General features: G+C 40.9%; 1 protein-coding gene across 2 annotated transcripts in view; it reads left to right on the top strand.

Annotated features, from left to right (window-relative positions):
• MBP (myelin basic protein) overlaps window positions 1-20,019 on the top strand; it is a 110,316-nt gene that overhangs the window by 82,144 nt on the left and 8,153 nt on the right. For both annotated transcript variants that reach the window (XM_057414724.1, XM_057414723.1), the window contains exon 4: window positions 9,259-9,689. In XM_057414724.1, the coding sequence (XP_057270707.1) occupies window positions 9,259-9,689 (431 nt within the window). The remainder of the gene's footprint in view (window positions 1-9,258; window positions 9,690-20,019) is intronic.

A 20,019-nucleotide genomic window follows, 5' to 3' on the forward strand; every position in this document is an offset into this window, starting at 1 on the left:
CAGTGCATTATTTTGGGGGGAGTTACAGGCATTCATAGTCTCTCTTAACATATGAAGGCATATACAGTACTTCAGTCTGTATTCATTACTCTTAAGTGTTTTGTTAGGTGTAAGTGGTTACCTTGGGGAAAACTTAACACACATGAGCAGTATTCTGTGGGCCTAAAATGAAGTTCATATAAACGGGGGTTTGCTGTAATGTAGCTTCCCTGTGGTCACAATATATGTTTCTTAAGGTTAGTGTATTTGGTTAACTGTATTTTACTCTTCAGCTTATACTTTGTAAATAATAAACTACCATCAGCCACTTAAACCCTGGTCAGGAAAAAACGGCACTGTTCTCAAGAACCCTTTTGGAGAGGCCAAGTGATGGGTTTTAACAGAAAGTACCTTACAGTTGGGTTTTTTGTGCTCCTTATCATGCTCTTAGCAACTGCCTTTGGTTCAGTCACTGTCTTCAGCTCAGTTACTTCACCGTCATATTTTTTCTGCTGATTTTAAGGCCCCGTTTCTCTATGGTGTTACGAAAGAAATCTTAACTGTAATATGGCATATTCAGTTGCACTGACAGGAATAGATTATTTTTCAGAAAAACCTAACTGATGTGGAAAATACAAGATGGTAGAAGTGGTGAAAGCTGCTGTAAGTACTAGTCATTCTATTGTGCCATTACTTGGGGGAGGGGTGCAGGATATGTACCAGTTTTGCAACCTAATGATAATTTGGGCTTAAATATGGGAGAAAAGATGAATAATCAGGCACTGTTTGTTTAATAACAGTCAGTTGCACTATTTTTAAAGGCAAATGGTGATGGATCAACCAGGTGATACAAATTTTCTTCTTTAAGTACATGAAATTGTTCATTACAAACGATGCCCCAGCTCACTTTGCTGTGGGTGGATCCCTCGTGAGATACTCCAGATTAAAACAAACCTGTATGTTCTAGTCACACAAAAGAACGTTTTTCTTTGAAACTGGTGGGTGGATAAAATTCTTTGGTTGAGTTCTTAAAAAACTCTCTGCGGGCTGTATGGAGAGTTGCCACATGCTTCTCATAGATTCCAAATTTCTGCCATAGCAAGTCCCACTGGTTTTAACCACAGGCTTTTTTGTTTTCTGTACTCTCCTTTGTAACCCTCAGCAAATGGAGGCAATGCCAGAAGTTCTGGAAAACAAGAGGGAGAGGTTGTGAGCCAGGCCTACACTGCTGCATTCCTCTGCAATGGTAGGCCACCGTGTGGGCTTTGTTTCAGCTCTTCATTGTGAATCAGTAGCATGATAACCAAGTGGCCAGCTCTGTAAAACCGTGCAGAATGCGGGGCAGTTTGTGCAATCAGGTGGAATGGTTTCAGTTACAATCTTGAGAGTGAAAATTGTTTTCCCACAGGGGATATTTTTAACTTTTCTGCAGCCTCTTGCATATTTCTTTACCCCAGCATGCTCATAAGCATACAGCACTGTCACACAAACCCATGGAGCAAATAACAAAGTCCAGAGCTGTCTTCTTTTTGCCACGTTTTGGGCCATGTATTCCCAAATAGGTGGCTTTCTTTACATGTAGCGGGACAACGCAAAGGCAGCAGATGGCTCAGTAGAAGACTTTTCTGCAAGAGCTCAGAAGTTAGGAGTAACTCTTAATTTTTTATAAAGATGCATCACTGAGTTGCAGAAATACATATACAGTCTGTGTTATAAAACCCCATTAGAACAGAGGAAAAGGAGGAAATTTAAACTTGGTGCAGTGACAGACAATGTGTTACTTGGGCCTCCCAGTACATTTCTTGCATGTTGAGTCTGGGGTGTCTTTCAGAGTAGGTTTAAGAAAAAAGTCTGTTGGACCTGTGGTTTTAAGCTGCAGCATCAAGTCTGGTACGCTGAGGGAACAGCAAACAAACTGTTTGGAAGGTTTTTTTATCGCAATGTCAGAGGAACAGCACTGGTGTTACAGTCACCTTTGGCAGACAGCAAGTTTTTCATTGACTGGTCCCTTGGCAAGTAGGGTGCTAGTCATTCTGAGAGATTTTACTGCGTCTCTTACCTAGTAAAACAGCGACGTGTAAATTGATGCCAAAGTATGTGAGATATATGAGGGTTTTTTTCCAGCAGATCTGGAATACATTTTAGCTTAGTATCAGAAATTAAGTGAGAAGAGTTGCAGTGTAGTAATTAGTATCTGAAGGAATTGTCATTTTCCCATGCAATTTTCATTTTTTCCTACAGCGTAGTTGTATGCTAAAAAGTACATATTCCTATTCTACCTGAGTGAATGCAGTATTTATTTACTTCAAAATACAAGCGTAAATAATGCAGACATGTGTCACTCCTCCTGCTAAACCTGCAAAGACAGGTATTTCTGTAGTAGGATGCACTTCCCTTCTCTTCATCGAAACCTTCTTGTGTTTTCATGACGGCGCTGCTGCAAGGCCAGGCTCTGCTTCCTCAGTGGGAGAGGGCCACGGAGGGCTTGGAGAGATGACATCTTTCATGAGTCTGAATGGAATTGTGCCAAGACTTCGGCATTAGCCAAGGTCTAGTCATTCATAGATACTATTTGACCTGTTGGTTTTCAGTCCAGCAATAGCTCTCAGGAAAATGCTGCCTGCGTCTAAGAACTGGTGTTCCACAAGGTATCAGGGGTCGAGGGAAAGCAGCATTTGTTGGACTGGTTTTTTAAAATTTTAAGTGGAATTTGCATTCACCGGGCCACAGCAATGCAGTCTAAATGTCAGATCTAAAAACCTGCTGTGGCATTGCCAGCAGTCCGTTTCAGCAGGCTTAGCCAGTGATTGTTACCAACCCAAGATGTAGTACAGAACTAAATCTGGTCTTTTATTCAACTTAGTTCAATAGAAATAAATACAACTCTGTAGTAAAAGGTATTTATGAGACTACACTGGGCCAGGTGGGGTTTTCCAATATTTGGTATTAAGGTTTATTTTAAAGAAAATCATATTCTTACTGCTTCAGCTCAAAGTAGAAGTGCACTGAGCTCTTCAATGGAATGGAAGCACCCTCACAACCTTTCATTCTTTTCTGGTAAGAGCCACATATTATGCTCCATAATGTCGAATGTATGCAGTGAGGGAGGGAGAGTCAAAGGAGCGCATGTTATGTTTAGCAGACAGCTTCTCATTTTTGTGCAGGTTTGGTCTACAGCTTAATTAACCCATAGGAAAAAATGAATTTCTTGTACAGACAAATATTTTTCCTTCAGTTACTCTGAGAGCATAAAAAAGATCTGTGTTTGGGTGGATTTTTTTCCCTGAAAGTGATGAGCTTTGGTAAGGAGGGAGGGAGGAGAGTGAGCTGTAATGGAAGTGATATCTGATAACTGCAGTAGGAATGTTAAAAATGCACGTGAATCTATGTTATGAGACACAGCGGCCTTTCTCTCTGCACTCATTCTGCTAGCAAATGGGAAAAATGTTTGGGGAAAGGCTAAGTGTACCAGCAGATAGTTCTAGCTGTGTTCAGAGCTATGACCAACTGTTTGTTTCACAATTACGCTGCATGCTATCCATTGCGACCAGAAATATTTGTTCAAAATTGATTTCCAACAGTTTGACAAGCATCAGACAAACCCAGTAATTAGATTTGTGAAGTGAAATGCCTGATGGCATACTGCCTTCTAACCAGATTAGTGAAGTTAGGCTGAGAGCCATTTTTTGTCTGCAGCGTCTTAGCATAATGAGGTAATAACATCAAGCTTTGCAGTTCAGGTTTAACAATGCAAACACAGTTCTTTCCTTCCTCTCCCCAGATATTTCTGTAGCAAAGCCTAATGGCTGTAGACACCCCTTTCTACTGCAAGCTGTGCTGCAGTAAAAGTCCAAACCAGGAGCTGGGGCATACCCTCTCATTGGTGCCCAAGGGAGAGAGTGGAAACCACCTCAAGCATTTTGGTTGCATAACCCCTTTACTTTCTAAAGCCATTCAGCAAATGACCAGAAGATCTTTAGTCTTGTTTGCTGAATGTTTCTCCATGTCAGTTCACTGGTTTGCACCCATTCTGACCCCCTCTTCTCCTTTCATTATGATTAGTTAGTGCTTCTGCTGCATGTTGAGCCATGCAGCAGTAGTGCTGCAGCTGGCAGGCTGGACTGGCCTTGCTGCTTCTGACAGATGACCTGCACTGGTCTGCCGGATGAACAGGTTTTGCCACACTCTTCTTTGATACTCGATACAGCTGAGCACCAAATAGTGAGATCCTTTTTCCAAGGCAATAAAGTGTAAAATTGGCCTGATTTTCATTTGATCCTGGCTCCTGTAAGAGGTCGCAGTGTGCAATTGCTGCTGTGTGTTCAGACTCCCCATCTACATGCACATCCAAAGCTCCATTGTTCCTCTCTACTCAAGAATGTTTGTTGGAAGCAAGGTGTGATAGTGCAGGAAAAATTGTGAGTGTGACTTCATGACAGCATCCAAAGACAATTGAATTAGGGCTCCCAGCAGTGCCTCATGATATACTTCATAGACTTACAGAATCAACTTGGTTGGAAAAGGCCTCTAAGATTGTCAGGTCCAACTGTTATCCCAGAACTGCCAAGTGCACCAGTACACCATGTCACTAAAGGCCTCATATACATGTTTTTTTTAATGCTTCGGTTTTTGAATACTTCCTACGAGACAATTCCTCAAGGTCCTCTTCCTGGAGAACTTAACTGCATAAAAAAGTAAATCAAAATGTTGGGAAGCAGTTATCACACACTTGGAACCCGGACATCCTCAAGTGCAGCTCATGTGTAATGATGATGGATGTGCTTTTTCTTTTTCATTCTTTCAAATGTCCTGATATTACCACAAATGTTACTGAAAGCCATGCATGGCAGAACAGTGGTTTTCAGCCTCTTAAATAATGCAAGGCAGGCTATTACTAATACATTACACATCTGCCGTTCTGCTGTGGCTTACTGAAGATTTTGAAACCTTAGGTGTTGCAAAGCTGAGAATTTTTTTGGTGTAACCTTTTGTTGTTCGGGTGACGAAAACCAGGTAAGCCAGTACAAAATTCCAGATGTTTTACTTCATATTTTATTACCAACGTTGCAGTAAATACACTGAAATATCGTTGACTCAGAATTAAGAACTGTACTGCATTATATTTAGCTACCCAGTTGTCTTACAGAAGAGGTAGGACAAAAAAGTAGCAACGGACAAATACATATTTTATTTCATACACTGAAGGGCACCGCTTTATGAATATACATGACTTAGCTTTAGGGACCTTTGAATCAACTTTTCATTTTAGCTTAAGTGAGATAATTTTCATCTTCATACCCTGAGAGAAGAAGACTGGGAAAAAGGAAGTTAGTAATCAGCCACAAAAATGTGTAGTTATGATTAAATATATTAAATATTTGGTGTTATAAATGTGATTAATGTACTTTCTGGTGTTTGTAATGAGTAAATAATACTTAATCATTAAGATTTCTTACAAATACTTCAGCTGCTGTCATGTATTATTGCAATCAATATTTGCAGTATGCTGTGGCTGTTGAACTAAGTCTCTCTTGGGAAGCCAAAGTAGGGGAATATGGTTCAGCTTTTATCAGCTTCATTTTATTCATTTATTTTACAGCATTTGCAGAGGGAGCAGCAGTAAGAATGTGAAAGGAATTACAAGTATTTGCAAGAAAGCATGACTGGAAAGGAGTGGGAGGAGATGAAAAACTTGTAATTCTTTTTTTAAACTTAACACATTAAAACTGTTTGCTTAACAGCCTCTTTCCAGGTTGTTCTCTGTATGGAATAAGGCTACAGACTTCTCTATATACACAAGAAGGGACTGTCATAGAGCAGCTCTACCAAGTGACCCTCGAGAAGGGTATTTGTATCCAATACATCAGAGATTGTTCTTTGCATAGAACAGGTTTCCACGTTCTTGACAGTAGGTGCTGTTTGAACCACAGGGCTGAGAGGCCCCAGCTGATTAAAGGCTTACGCAAAAGTGTTAGTTTGATTCTCAAGAAATGGGCTAAACTGTTAATGTCAAACCAAGCATTACAGCACAGTGGGTTTGAAAATACTTGTATGTGGCCTAACTCATGTTAAGAGGCAATGGGGGGTTGAATTTAATATTGTTTCATTGAAAGCACCTTTGGAATTTCAATTTTGTTCCATTTACAGATTGTTCCGAATTTTTTGGTCCATCTGTATCCCTTCATGTTGGGAGTCACTGTGTGTACAAGGAACAAATGGCTTTGTTCATTCTGACCAACATTTAACAGGGAAAATCATGCCAGCAGCAGGCTCCAGAGCTGCACAGAGCAAGGCACTGTAGAAAGGTGGCAGCGCTTTCCAGAGTGCACCTTGGCTGCTCCTGGAGTGTCAAATCCCTGCCTGGCATCTGATTTCCTCCTGCTGCTTTTGGGCTAATGCGAGGATGTGCTTTTCTTGTGCTCACACTTGCACAGCTCGCAATGACTTTACTCAATGAAATATAAATAGTCAACACTTTAATAGCCTTCCGGTGATGCCTGTGGCAGTGCATTCTGCTATACTTGGTCTTTAAGCCATTTCACAATGATTTATATCCTGAAGACTTCTTTCTCTCTAGGCAGCTTTCTCTTGTACAAGTGATAGGGCACAGGAAGGGCACTCTGTTTTAATGAGATCATCTTTATTTTAATACATTTATATACATTTATAATACATTTATAATGTAGTAGAAGAATCATAGAATCACAGAATGGTTTGGGTTGGAAGGGACCTTAAAGATCATCTAGTTCTAACCACTGCCATGGGTAGGGACACCTTCCACTAGACCAGGTTGTTCAATGCCCCAACCTGGCCTTGAACACTGCCAGTGATGGGGTAGCCACACCTTCTCTGGGCAACCTGTGCCAGTGCCTCACCACCCTTACAGTAGAGAAATCTCTGTGTGTTTATGTGTGTATTGATATACATTCATACATATATATGTAAAAAATACTTGGTGTTAAATGAATAAATAAGCCTATGTTTACATGCTGCATGAATCCTGGATATCCTTAAGACATTATTAAAGTGATCTGTCTTTCCAAATGCACTTGGAGACTTTGATTAGTTAGCTCAAACATTAACAATAGTTCTGTTACACATTTTTAAATATTGGAGAAGACTTAAGCAGGCAGAAAATCTACAGGAAAACTTAAATGTGTGCTTTCACTACTGAAATGAGGGATACAGAAAGATTTATATTTTATAGCTCACTGCGTTATGCACTGGGAGAAGCTACTTTTGTGGCACAAATACCCTTCTTTGTTGCTTACCAATACCCGTATTCAGTTACACAAAGATCAACTGTTGTAAAAAATATTAGTATGCAGATGCTCTGGTGTTTTGTTAATGCATTTAATTAAATACAATAGCTCTTTTGTTTGCTTTTCTTTTTCTGTCCTTGAATGGATTTGTATTATGGTATAGAATCTAGGCTTAGAGCTATTTAAAAGGTTTTGTAGTTTTAGGATGTGTCATGTATCCATGTTAGCTGCTTTCTCTTTCATTCAATTAAGAAAATCATTTGGGGACTTTCAGTACTTTCTAATAGGTTTGAAAGTATCTCTTCAGGAAAACCCAAATCCCAAAGTTGCCAGCAAATATATTCCTTCCCCCCCCCCCCCCCCCAATGAGGTCTTCAGTGATAATTAGCATTGCTTAAAAAATTGTATTCCTGATAAATACTCTGAGATGTTTTAACCAGAGAAAATTTTCTTGAAGTTCCCCAACATTTTCTAGGTAGTTTTCACAGAAGACACAAAAAGTTGCACAGTAAAACTGCCCATTTGTGTATGAAAAACTGTAGCAGAGTGATCACAACTAATTGTGACCTAATTCTAAGTACCGGTATCTCCAGCATTACTGTCTTGTGTCGTTATCCATGAAGTTATTTCAGAATTATTCTCAGCCTGAGAAAAGGTTTCTTTAGTGCCCTGTGGGTGGGTGAAATGCTATGGAATGACTGTGTCAAGTCTAAAATTGCTCTGGTGAATCAGCAAAGTACTTGAGCCCAGAGGACTTTGAAAACCTAACAATATCTGCCAGATCCTGACCCTCCCATGGCAACAAGGACCAAATCAAATGGGGATGAACTGAGGTAATTAGAAGACCCTAAAGGTAACCTCTAACTGTAACTTCCATTTCAGATATTGAGCCCCGTTAAGCCCAAAAGCCCTTTTGACAGAGTGAGTGTGTGGGAGGTCTCTGCTGTGAAGCTTGCTTCTCAAGCAGTGACCTACTAATTTTCTGTTGGTGTGCCTTGGAGATCAGACATGCTCCTCAGTGGGCATAGGTCCCTGTAGGAATAATGGCATAGGCTATAAAACCCTCCATCAATCTTTCTGTCACTGATAGAAGCAGCTACTACAGGTTAAGGGTTAAGTGTGCTGCAGCTGATTCTTTTTAGATGTTTTACTGCGTGCATCAGAACACGGCTGTGGAGAAGGCAGCAGGCGTTTCACTTACACCACAGGGGTCTGTCCCGGCACTTCCTTGGCCGAAAGCTCACCAGTTTCTGCTGAATGTTTCTGTCACTTCTCAAGAGCACGGAATGCAAATTGGACAGTTTTGCTCTAGGCCTTCAGCATCAGCACAGGAACATTGTGTGCTGAGTGCCAGGGTCATACATGGAGAAAACCTGGCATGGGAGGCCAAGCAGAAATTGCAGCTTTGTGTTCTCTGCCTTTTTGAAGCGAGGACAATTTAAACAGAGGAAAAAACCTCCCTTCATTACGCTTGTGTCATCAGTATTGAAGTTACAGGGAGGGATTCTAAATGGGGAAAAAACCTTCAGGTACAAAAGCTCTGACATCATGGAGAAGGAATGTGCACTTGGGAAGGCACAGGCCATCCATGTCACTTGAAATTTTATTGTTTGCTGTTTGGAGGAAACCAGCACCTTTTAGAGTTGCAGCCCTCAAGGGAAAGTACGGGAATTCTTATTCACTGAAAGCCTCCTCCTTGGTGAGCTTTCTACATAAAGTCAGTCAGTTTCAGCTGTGCCTTGAAGAACCTATTGATCTATTTAACAGGATGTGTTGCGTTATTAAAAAAAAACCCACCTAGAAGCACAGCAAATTTTGTGTGAGAACATCATCCTGATTTCAGTTCCAAGATAGCTTAATGTTCTAAAAGGCTGGTAGAGAACATAGTTTCATTACAACCGCACATATTACGGGTTTTGTATGAAATGAGCATCTCAAGGCAAGGCAAAGAAAGCAGCATTGTTCCAGGGCTGTTTTTCACAGGCCTGTATTCATATCTCATCCTTGTTGTTTGCAGGAGAGGCAGATGTGAACCAGAACAATGGGACCTCCACGAAGAGCCCAGCGGTGACAGACTCCAAAGGCACAGCAGACCCGAAGAATGCCTGGCCTGAGGCCAACCCAGCTGACACGACTGGTCGCCCCCATTTGATCCGCCTCTTTTCCCGAGATGCCCCAGGAAGAGAAGACAACACCTTCAAAGATCGGCCCTCGGAGTCAGACGAGCTACAGACCATCCAAGAGGACAGTGCAGCAGCTTCAGAGAATTCGGATTTGATGGCTTCGCAAAAACGCTCCTCTTTCCGACACGGATCAAAAATGGCATCTGCGAGCTTTACAGACCATGCTAGACATGGATCTCCAAGGCACAGAGACTCGGGTCTACTTGACTCGCTGGGCAGATTCTTTGGAGGTGAAAGACACGTTCCCCGGCGGGGCTCGGGCAAGGTGAGCTCTGAGGAATAGAGAACTCACAGCTACAGCAAAACAAAGTACAGTTAAACAGGAAGGGTGGGACTACAGGAAGGTGTAACTGCTATAATGCAAGAGTTGAGTTAGCCAGCAAGATGATACTTGCACATTTGTAATGTAATGCTTGGCTTTAAATTGAAAACAACAACAAAAAAGCATAGATCTGGGAAACAAGAGAAGATACTCTGTGTAGAACAAGGAGTATTAGAAATCCAGGTGGCTCTAGAAACATTACTGAGGGGCATTTTAATGAACACTTAACGTGGTGCATTGTATGCATTTGTATGCTGTGCCATTTAGAGAAACTTCAGTCTGCTTTTATGTGTTGTTCTTATATATTTGCTGGGTGAGAGCACTAAATGCAACTAGACAATCTCTAGATAGCTTGGCACTAACTGAGGGACAGACTTGGAAATAGATGTTAGAAAACCAACAAGAACTGTGGCCAGATTCTCAGCCTGCTTGCTCAAGACCATGTTGTAAGGTCAGATGATAGTATTGCTGAGGAGGTATCTTGGCAGGTAACTATCCTGAATCCTGGGTGTACAAAACAGTCCAGCTATGCTGCTGGACTGTTGAGCAGCTGTTCAGCTCTGTTCTGGTGAGAAGGGAAGGTTTATATTCCAAGCATTTCAGATTAGAAGTTGTGCAACAAACCATTCCTTCATTAGGAGTTGATGAAAGGTTAATTCCTGAATTCTTCCCATTTCCAGGATTACATGCCTCCTCTGATCCGTTATGCAGATGTTGTGTTAGTTCACTGTTGTTTGAGCGGCAAAGTTTTAAGATAGTTTCACTGCACCCTTTGCCATGTAAATGATAAGTAAGTGGTGTCTTGTGTTTGTGTGCTCACACACTACATAAGCATTTGAATGGAGCTACTGTAGGGCTGTAAAACCTTTATTTTAGATGAATATATTGTTTGATGCAGTTGCTCAAGTTGTGTGTTGCAAAAAGCAATGCTCATAGTTGCTGGCTGGGCCCAATTTGACAACCTTTGCTGTCTGCTCAATAGTTGTAACCTGCAGTACTTGCTGGGATGAGCAAGCACATGCAGCTTTCCCACACTGGCTGTCTCAGAGTGTTGCACGGAGACATGGTACATACTACTCCGTGGTTTAAAACTGACTTGTGATCATACAACAGCTGCAGACTGTCAGTGTTACTTCACAGCTCTGCACTTGGAAGCACCATGTATAATAGCCATTCCCCAAAGAGTTGGTGTAATGTATAGACCACTGGATGAAAAATACTCTAGAAACTTCAAAACAGAAGCCTCTCGCATGGGCAGCCAGCACTAAGCAAGATGTGTGTTGGTCTTTTTGTTTCCTCACATCTACAAACTCATGACAAAGATTTAGCAGTTGGGCAGTTGTTCCTGTAGGTATGTAATGTTCATACGTGCAGCAAGCAGTTGCTGTGAGAAGGAAGAAAACCACTTTTCTTACTATAGTACAAATACCAGAGACTGTTCCCAGCACTGCTTTTTTCCGAAACCCGGTTGGCTAGCTCAGCTCTTGCTCTTTTATTCATATACTGTGTTACTCGATGAAAAATAGTACATGCAATGTAGAACAAAAGGGGAACAATACCAAAAACTTAGATTCTGCACAGGCTATACAGAGGTATGTACATCCTTACTTAGCAATAAAACAAACCAACCAGCTCCCTTTTTAGTAGTGAGGACTAGGAAACGGCTGCAAGTTGCACAGATTCTGTATTTTATCCTTTGGCGTGAACGATTGCTGTGATTCTCTGCAGATCTCTATGTAGTTATGGATGGGAGCACAGGATATCATGTCTCGTATCTCTGTTGCTCTTCAGTAAACTGCTGTTTCGAAGCAGTTAAATGTCTGCAAAACAGTACAGAATTATGGACAATTCCAACATTTTGTGCCTAGCAGAAGTATTTATAATGCTGGGGGCTTTTTGTAAGGACAGCTGCATGCAGTGTTAAAGTCCTGACTTGCAGATCTCAGCTGGAAGCACGGAGTTCTATTACCTTGGCAAAAGTCAGTCCCCTTCAGACTTCCAGTGCCAAAGCATCTCTGGCACTATTCACACAATGATAATATTGATAAAACCATGCCCAAGAAAGCTCAGTTGTAGGAGGTTTCGGTGCAGAAAATATTGAGCAAGTGGCATGGGTGGTTGTTTAGATGCTTATTTATTCAACCTTTGAATCTATGCCTTTTGGTTTCTTGTATCAAGGAAGGCTCACGGTGTCATTTATTTATGCGTGTGTGTACACAGAGGAAATGTAGATGGCTTATAGTGTTTATTTGTGCTTAAAGCTTAAGTAGTTGTCACTTGCTGAATTTTGTAGTGTCAGAGCACCAACAAATGATGAAGGTGTGCTTGGATGAGCTGAAATAGAATCAAGTCCCTTGGCAGCTTTTCAGACTCCACTAGGTAAACATGTCTTTGGTAAATAAGATACCATGAAAAGCACCTTAAAGGATGAATTTCAAAGGCTTGAAATTGAAAAGTTGATAGAGCTGCACTGTTTATTTGCTTGCACTTGTTTCTGATTAATTTTTGAAGCTTTTCAAAGCAGTTCTGCAGCTGCCTTTCTTGCAATCTCCCTTTCCCAGCCAGCCCATGCCCCAGCGGGAGCGTGTAGCTCAACTACCCACACCAGCAAGCACTGGAATGCAACGACAACACTTGCTCTTTGTACAGATTTAGGGCTGACATTCAAGCAAAACACATTATAAATTCTTTGTGGAGGCATTTCCATCTTGCATCCAAACTGAAAAGCACATTAATGAATAATACTCGCTGTTGTGTATGGAAAGGTGGGGTAGGAACAAAGCGGGGACTGTTTCATGGCCTCCTTTTCTCCCGTGGAGCAGGTTCTCCCTTACTCTGGAATTCTGAAGTTGAGTGCATGGGAGCAAATAAAAATAGAAAAACTGGAATGTACAGAAATACTCCTTCTCCTCCTTTAAGGGGCAGCAGATACATTCACCATTGTTCCCCAACCCCAGCAAGATTTTAGATAACAAACTCAATCAAAAACAGCCTGAATTTTGTACTTGTAAGCAAGTTTTTTAAGGTAGACTATTCCAAACAAAACTTCTGTTGTGCACAGCTTAAATTTATTTGTATTAAGGAACTTAAACAGGTGATGGAAAGAAACTGTGGTGCAGACATCTCAGCAAGCATGTGAGACAGACAGTCATGTAACTATAAATTATTACCTTTTTAATCCTTACAGAGTATTTATCTAAACATTTGTAAAGCATATAAGCGAGTTTGTTAAAATGATTGAATCCTTCTTGTGCCTCTTCAATATTAGCCTGTATTCAACTTGAGTATGTAAAGAGCGCTGGTTTGGTTCTTTGACACAGTTGTTTATGCTTTTGGAATTATGATTTATTTCTGTTTTTTTTTTCCTACTAAAGTTTGGATTGTGAAACAAGAACTTTTCTGTCCTGGTTTAACATTGTGCATTAACATACTAAACTTTAAACTCCATTTGTGGCCCCCTTGCAACAAACCAAAATATTGTGACTGTAAAACAGAGGCTCAGAACGGACTTAGCTGAAAAATTAAATCATTTTTTCTTTTACATTTTGCTTTGGTTTTGTATGCAATCTTGTAATGTTCTCCTGTTGCCTGTATGAAGCCTTGCTCCCATGTTTCCTTCCTGATACATACATCTTCATCAGGGACTGTAGCGACAGGACAAGGGGTAATGGGTTCCGACTTAAAGAGGGGAGATGAGATTAGATATAAGGAAGAAGTCCTTCACTGTGATGGTGGTGAGGCACTGGAACAGGTTGCCCAAAGTGGTGAATACCCCATCCATAGCAGTGTTCAAGGCCGAGTTGGATGGGGCTTTGAGCAACGTGGTCTAGTGGAAGGTGTCCCTGCCCGTGGCAGGGATGTTAGAACTAGATGATCTTAAGGTTGTTTCCAACCCTAGTCCTATATGTGTGTGGGGGCAAGGAATACAGAAGGCAGACATGGGGCTCCCCCTCTGTAAAGACAGATAGGAGGTACAAGGGGTACTGGGCTGATGTTCTTCTTGTGTTGAGCGGAACCAAGGTTTAGGATCAGCATCTGGGAAATGGCAGTTGCAAACCTGCCCCAGAGTTAAGCAGTTGTTGTAACAGGGATCCACAAAAAGGACTGAGATAAACATGCACAGTCAAAGAGCTTAGAACCATGGTTTTATATAATGACATGGACAGACACATTCCTCAGAATATCCAGGCATATTTTATATTTTTGCACTCCCTCTCTATTAAAATTTCTTGTGGAGCTCTCATGTCTACTACAGCACCATGGAGACTGCAACGTAGTGAAATCAGTGCTAGTCTGACTAGTGTATGATGCGATCCAAGTAAATAACTGTGATTCCTATTTCCAAGTCTTAGTTTCAGGGAATGGCAGTGCTCAAGATCTACTGTTCTGTAAGACCTGCTGTGCAAGCAAATGCTTGTAAAAGATTTTTATAGAGTTCATGGTGGTTGTAACAATAATTCTGTTTAATCTTTTGCTTTATGTGTGCTTCATGTATTCATTAAACTGTTTACATCACAAAACTGGTGTACTAATGATTTAATTTAAGTGTTTTTTTAATCCATTAACAGAAGTGGCAACAAACTTTGCAGGTGACTAAAAGGGGCTGTATGTCCTACAAAGATTCATTTAAAACAGTGTGTTGGGCAGAAGTGAAGAAAGCTAAAGCTTGCCTTCCATAAGGAAATGACTAGGTTCTAAAGAACTGAAGCTGCTAAATCCAGTGTTCTTGCTTTATGATAATGGGAACTGAATCTGGCCTCTTTCTTTTGTGGCAGGTAGTAATGAATGATGAATGACCTAGAAATGAATTTGGGTATCAGAACTGCCACTGTTCAGGCTAAAATAATCAACTGAAGTCATTCAGAGATCATGCTAACCAGTCTAAGCAAAATATTTCCCCTTTTCATTACACTTCTAACAGTATCTTCCAGTTCAGTCTTTGCTAGACTCTTTCTAGATCCTTCTATCTACCAGTAAGATACAGAAATAATAATACTCTGCTTAAGAGGGTTCTAATTGTGTGCTGCTCTGAAGGACAGCTCCAAGGATTCTTCCAAGTGCCTGGGGAGGGTCCAGGCTTGCTTCTACACTTTGCTTGGGCCCCAACATAGCAAGGCAGGGGGGAGTCATAGCTGTGGAAGTAGCCGTGGTGGCAGCTTTGAGGTCTTATGGGGGGAATGGGTCTTGGCCATTCTGCAGTGATTCCTGGTTTCCTTCAAGTGCACAGCCCCACAGCCTGGTTGAGGATAAGGCCTGGATCTAATTTTACTGTGATAGACCCAGGGATGTTTGTTTAAACAAGTGGGAGGGGCAGGCAGGAATCCCAGAACTCACATGCAGAAGGTCAAATGGATGCATTCAACATGGAGCATGAGGGTTTTTCCTACCTAACATTAAGTTTTTCTCATCATGTTTACTTCTCTGCAGATGAACCAAGTTTATAAATCAGAAATTGCTTCATATTGAAATCTGTTATAATGGGGTAAATTCATCTTTCAAATGAAATGCGTTATCCTTAGCACTTTCCATCCTGCAATGCCAAAATTAATGACTTTGTGCAATCTCAAACTATCTGCAGAACAATGGCAAACACTGCCCAAAAGAAAATTGAGGCAACTGTGAATAGCTCTCCCCCCCTCTTGCTTTTGTACCTCCATCATCATGTTCCATTAGCAAGCGTTGTATTTCAGTTTGTGTACTGATGCAAAAGCTTTCACTTTGTTCCCGAAATGGTCTCCACTTGAACAGACACGTTCAGTTACTCAGTTCACTCTAAAGTCACTTGGTTTCATTTCTCAGCTACACAAAACCAGTACCTGCTGCCATTTTCAGGTGCTTTTACTGAATTTCTTACAAAGCAATTTAAAAAGTGTTGGTAAAACACTGAATTACTGCTGCAGACCCAAGATGAGGCTTACCTCTGTTTCACCTTTTGCCACCACCTTGGTTCATCTCCCCTCAACTTTCACACTGGCTACATTATTTGAAATAATAATTTTACCTTTGAGTATTCATTTCAAAGAAGGAAGCTATTAAACCATGCCATGTCTAAGTTTCGGAATGGTAAACTCTCCTTACTATTACACTTGCCACTTAAGTAAGTTGTGCTGATGTAGGCAACAGTAATTTTAACACCTGTACAAGAGTTTAGCCTGTCATTTTTTTACCTATTAAGGGCAGAAAAGAATCAGGCCAGTCCCTTCATAAAATACTTGTTTGTGCAACCAGAGAGAAGAAATGTGTATTTCAGGAAATTAAGGATGTAGTAACATTCTTCTCCTATTTCTGGTCAGCAGCTGTAAAGCCATAGTGTATCCTCGGTATTTATAGCTCTGTTCTCCAAATAATGATCATCTTGCTTACTCTGTGAGCTTCTTCAGTATACGAAAATACTGGGCAACAGTCCTTGTTAAAATTTCTGCAAGGTTCTGCTTTCTTACCAATAGCCATACCCACAATATTATGTTCTTTTGTTGTAGCAGCACCAACAGATGCATCTCCACCAAATCCAGTCTCACCAGTAGACATTTATCATTGTCAATACTGATCTCTGGTGTTTTCCCTATCTTGGCCACGTGAAGTCCCTAAAGGCTGTGAAGTTTGTTGGTAACAGAAGCAACCCTGGAAACTCCTGTGAAATACTTGCTAGCCAAAATCTCCTTTTTGCAGGAGTGATCATTGGCAAAACAAATTAAAAAAAACAGCCCTCAAAAACCAAAACCTTGCACTGAGTTTCTATGGTGGGATCACTTCAACAAGGTTTAATCCATGTCACCGATACCAATTTGATAAACCAGCACAGAGGACAATACTGAATATGCATCAAAGGCTATGTCCAAGCGGACAGATAAAGAACATCTTATCATGAAGAATATTTGAATAAAATGACTAATGCTAGGCAAAAAAAAAATGCTTCAGAAAAGTAAAGGTAAATAAAAGCATCAGGTTTTGTTTCTGAAACCATTTATCGAGTGTCACAACAGTGGAATAAATTGGACATGGAGAAAAACAGTAAGATGGTATGATGCCACTAGTCTCTCACTCAGGACCCATCACAGAACTATTATTCTGAACCACTGTCCTGATTCTTCTTTTTTTCCCCTGTAATTCTTTCCTCCCACCTTGGAATTTGTGAACCATAATCACTGAGGCACTAAGGAGTAAGAGGATGATGGAGGAATGTGGTTCTGGATATCAATTAGCACCTCCCTCTCTTGATGGCCAGTGTTCTCCATTGTTTCCTTCATCAAGCCATCTGTTTGCTCATCTACACTGCATTTCTCACTTCTCAGTCAACTGTAGTCTTTCCCCAGTGCTTTTTATTCCCATCTTTCTGCTAAGATTTCTTCCTCTTTCTGTTCATCGCCTATTTCTAGACAAAGATTATATTAACGATCTCAGCACAACACGGAAAGGCAGAATCTCCTGGACTCTTCATCTCCCAACCAATTCTCTGTAACTGAGCAAGTAATTTAATGTCTGTCTTAATTTTCACATTAGTAAAAATTAATGATGCCATTACAAGGATGCGTGGTTCATCCTTTCTAAAGTGATTAGAAAAGCCTGCTGAATTAGCTAATTGATTGCAATGTCACCATCAGACTGGCATGTGGGCAGGATATCAGCATTCCTATCGCTTTTAATAACAGATCAGGAAGTTGTGGACAGCCTGGAACAAACACCATCACGAAAAGCAAATCGGTACTTGGGTTGTATGTGAATGAGGATGGAAGCAATGACACCAGGATAATGCAGCCTGGTTTAACAGTGCATGTTCACAGTGGGTATTTTACTGCTAGAATAAGCATGGAAAAATATATCCTCATGTTACACATGCTCTATATTCCATCACCTCCTGATAAGACATCAGGTAATGGCACTGGGAGGCTCTAACGCAGCATCAGCTATGCCCGGGAGCACAAACCCCTGCGTACAAAGCACCTTTGAAACCCAAGAGGAAGCAATTTCTGTATATAAGCACCTGGCATATTTCCTGCAAGTGCTTTAGGCAAACTGTACAGAGTAAATTTCCTCTTGTTTAACAAAACTAAGCTTATATATTCACTGAAGGGATGAGTCTTCATTCCTGTTTGGAATACTGCTTTGAAATGGTGCTAGCTACAGAAATTCAAAGCCAAGTAGGAATTTCCTTACGTGTAAGAGTTTGGATTCAGAGCCCATTTCAAGGACTAACACAAAATTACCTAAGTAAGTAAATGGCTTAGAATTGCTTGGTGCTCTTTCATTCCCTCTTCCCACAAACCAGCATGAACAGCATTCATCACTTATTCATTATGCTCAACTAGCATTAAGGCTAATTTTAGTCTACCAGTACGGCTGCAAATTTTTTAGTGGGGGTTAAGCATCACATCCTGTATGTTGGGGAACAGTTGGGTTTTCTAAGGCAGTATCTAAATATGGATACTGCCCGTATCTATATGAATCTGAAAGTTGTGGGGTTTGTAGGTTTTCTAAATTCACGCACAGCACCTCATTAGGTATCCTGTGACAACAACCCACTGATGAAGGCCATGAAACCCAGTGAGCCCAAGAAAACAGCAGTGGTTTTTGGTCTTACAAATATCAAAACCCCTTAGTTGGTTTGATTGCATTTTAGATCAGTGATTTCCAGATTCCATGTGTATTTGGATTTTGCTGTTACGTAAGAAAGGTCATTAAAAATGTCTATTACTGCTCAACCACGTATTTTTCATCAGAAAACAAAGTCAAGTGGGACACGAAGAATATGTAACTGCAATTGCGTTTACATGAATATGAATTTAATCCTCCACATCCTACCACATCTCAAGTCACGTATGTGGATGATCACAAACCTGGATTATCAAACCTGGTATCCAAATGTACAACCCAGATGTGCCTGCTCCACTTACGAAAGCCCACGGGATCCTCTTCTCCAGCCTCCTGGGGAGTTGCAGTGCAGACAGTAATGACCCTTTACTGTGGTTCAGGGCCACAGAACCAACCAGGAGACATGGTCAGGCCTGCTGTGGTGGGACACTGGGGAGCACACATTCAGGCATCTTCACCTCGGCTGGAGATGTAATAATCATCTTGCACAAACCCTAAAATGGAGCACGTATCAAGTCACGTATGGATTCTTGTCACCGTGTTAGAGAAGCGGCATCTTATTTTTCCGAACAGTTCTCTCAAGATATTAATACAGGTTGTGCCAGTAAATTGAATTAGTTTGATGTGAGAGTGTGTGGCTAACACAGGGAACGCACTGTCAATTTATAACCATGATAAAATACCTGTACTACATTGACAGTTACTCTCTTTCTTTTGTCTTAATCAATAAGGTAGGCGGCACGGTAAATAATGCAACTTCCCAGGAGCTGCAAAGCGTTCCAGTATTGAATCACTCCCCATTACAGGATAACTGTGGGTGTTTTACATCCATTATTAAGAATGTTCTTATTTCCATTATTAATCCTTAAAACTGCAAGTGAAGTTGCAAACTGCACCTGCGTCATCAGATCTCACAGATACTGCTTAAAGTTCCAGCATTGGCAAATATTTTCTAATAATTACAATTATTCAGCTGGAGGGATCTTTCCTTTTTTGGCTTTTCTGAATGTACAGTAGAGTTGACTTAGTAGGGAACCTCAGACATAGGGAACAGAAGGTGCTCTCTGGTTTTTATTCACTTACTCTAGAACTACTTCTTTAAGGGCACAAACAGGGGCACCACTGCTTTGAACTTCACAAACAGCACCCAACGGCTCTAAATTCAGGATTCTACTCCGCAAGTACATTTCATAATACACAGATATTGACAGCAAAGTTGCTTTTTATTGGCAATGCTCTTAGGACTGAAATTCATGACAAGGTTGCAAGAGGTGTAGGGAAAGCTCGCTGTAGCTTCTGGGCAGCAGGGACCAAGAACCCAAAGACGCAAGTAAATCTCCCTGTTCCTAAAACATGCCTGCTCTGCTGTATTTCTATTGGGTTTTAATAAGGATATTATTGCAGCATTTAAAGCATGTTTAAGGATAAATGGTGAACTTCTGACTGTATTAATGAAGCATGCTATGACAACTGGATGAGCTTAATCAAAAAAGTTCCATTACAAAACACCACCCTAGTAGCCCATCCCAGCAGGATAAATGTTTTCTCTTTCATTCCACAAAGAATTGCCTGACTCAAAGCCTTGGGTGATATGGTTTAGTGTGAAGTGTCCTTGCCCATGGCAGGGGCTTGGAACTAGATGATCTTAAGGTCCTTTCCAACCCTAACTATTCTATGATTTGAC

This window comes from Pezoporus wallicus, unplaced genomic scaffold (assembly GCF_028554395.1).
Source record: "Pezoporus wallicus isolate ANWC-B61680 ecotype Strahan unplaced genomic scaffold, APGP_CSIRO_Pwel_v1 contig_2, whole genome shotgun sequence".
Taxonomy (NCBI): Eukaryota; Metazoa; Chordata; class Aves; order Psittaciformes; family Psittacidae; genus Pezoporus; species Pezoporus wallicus.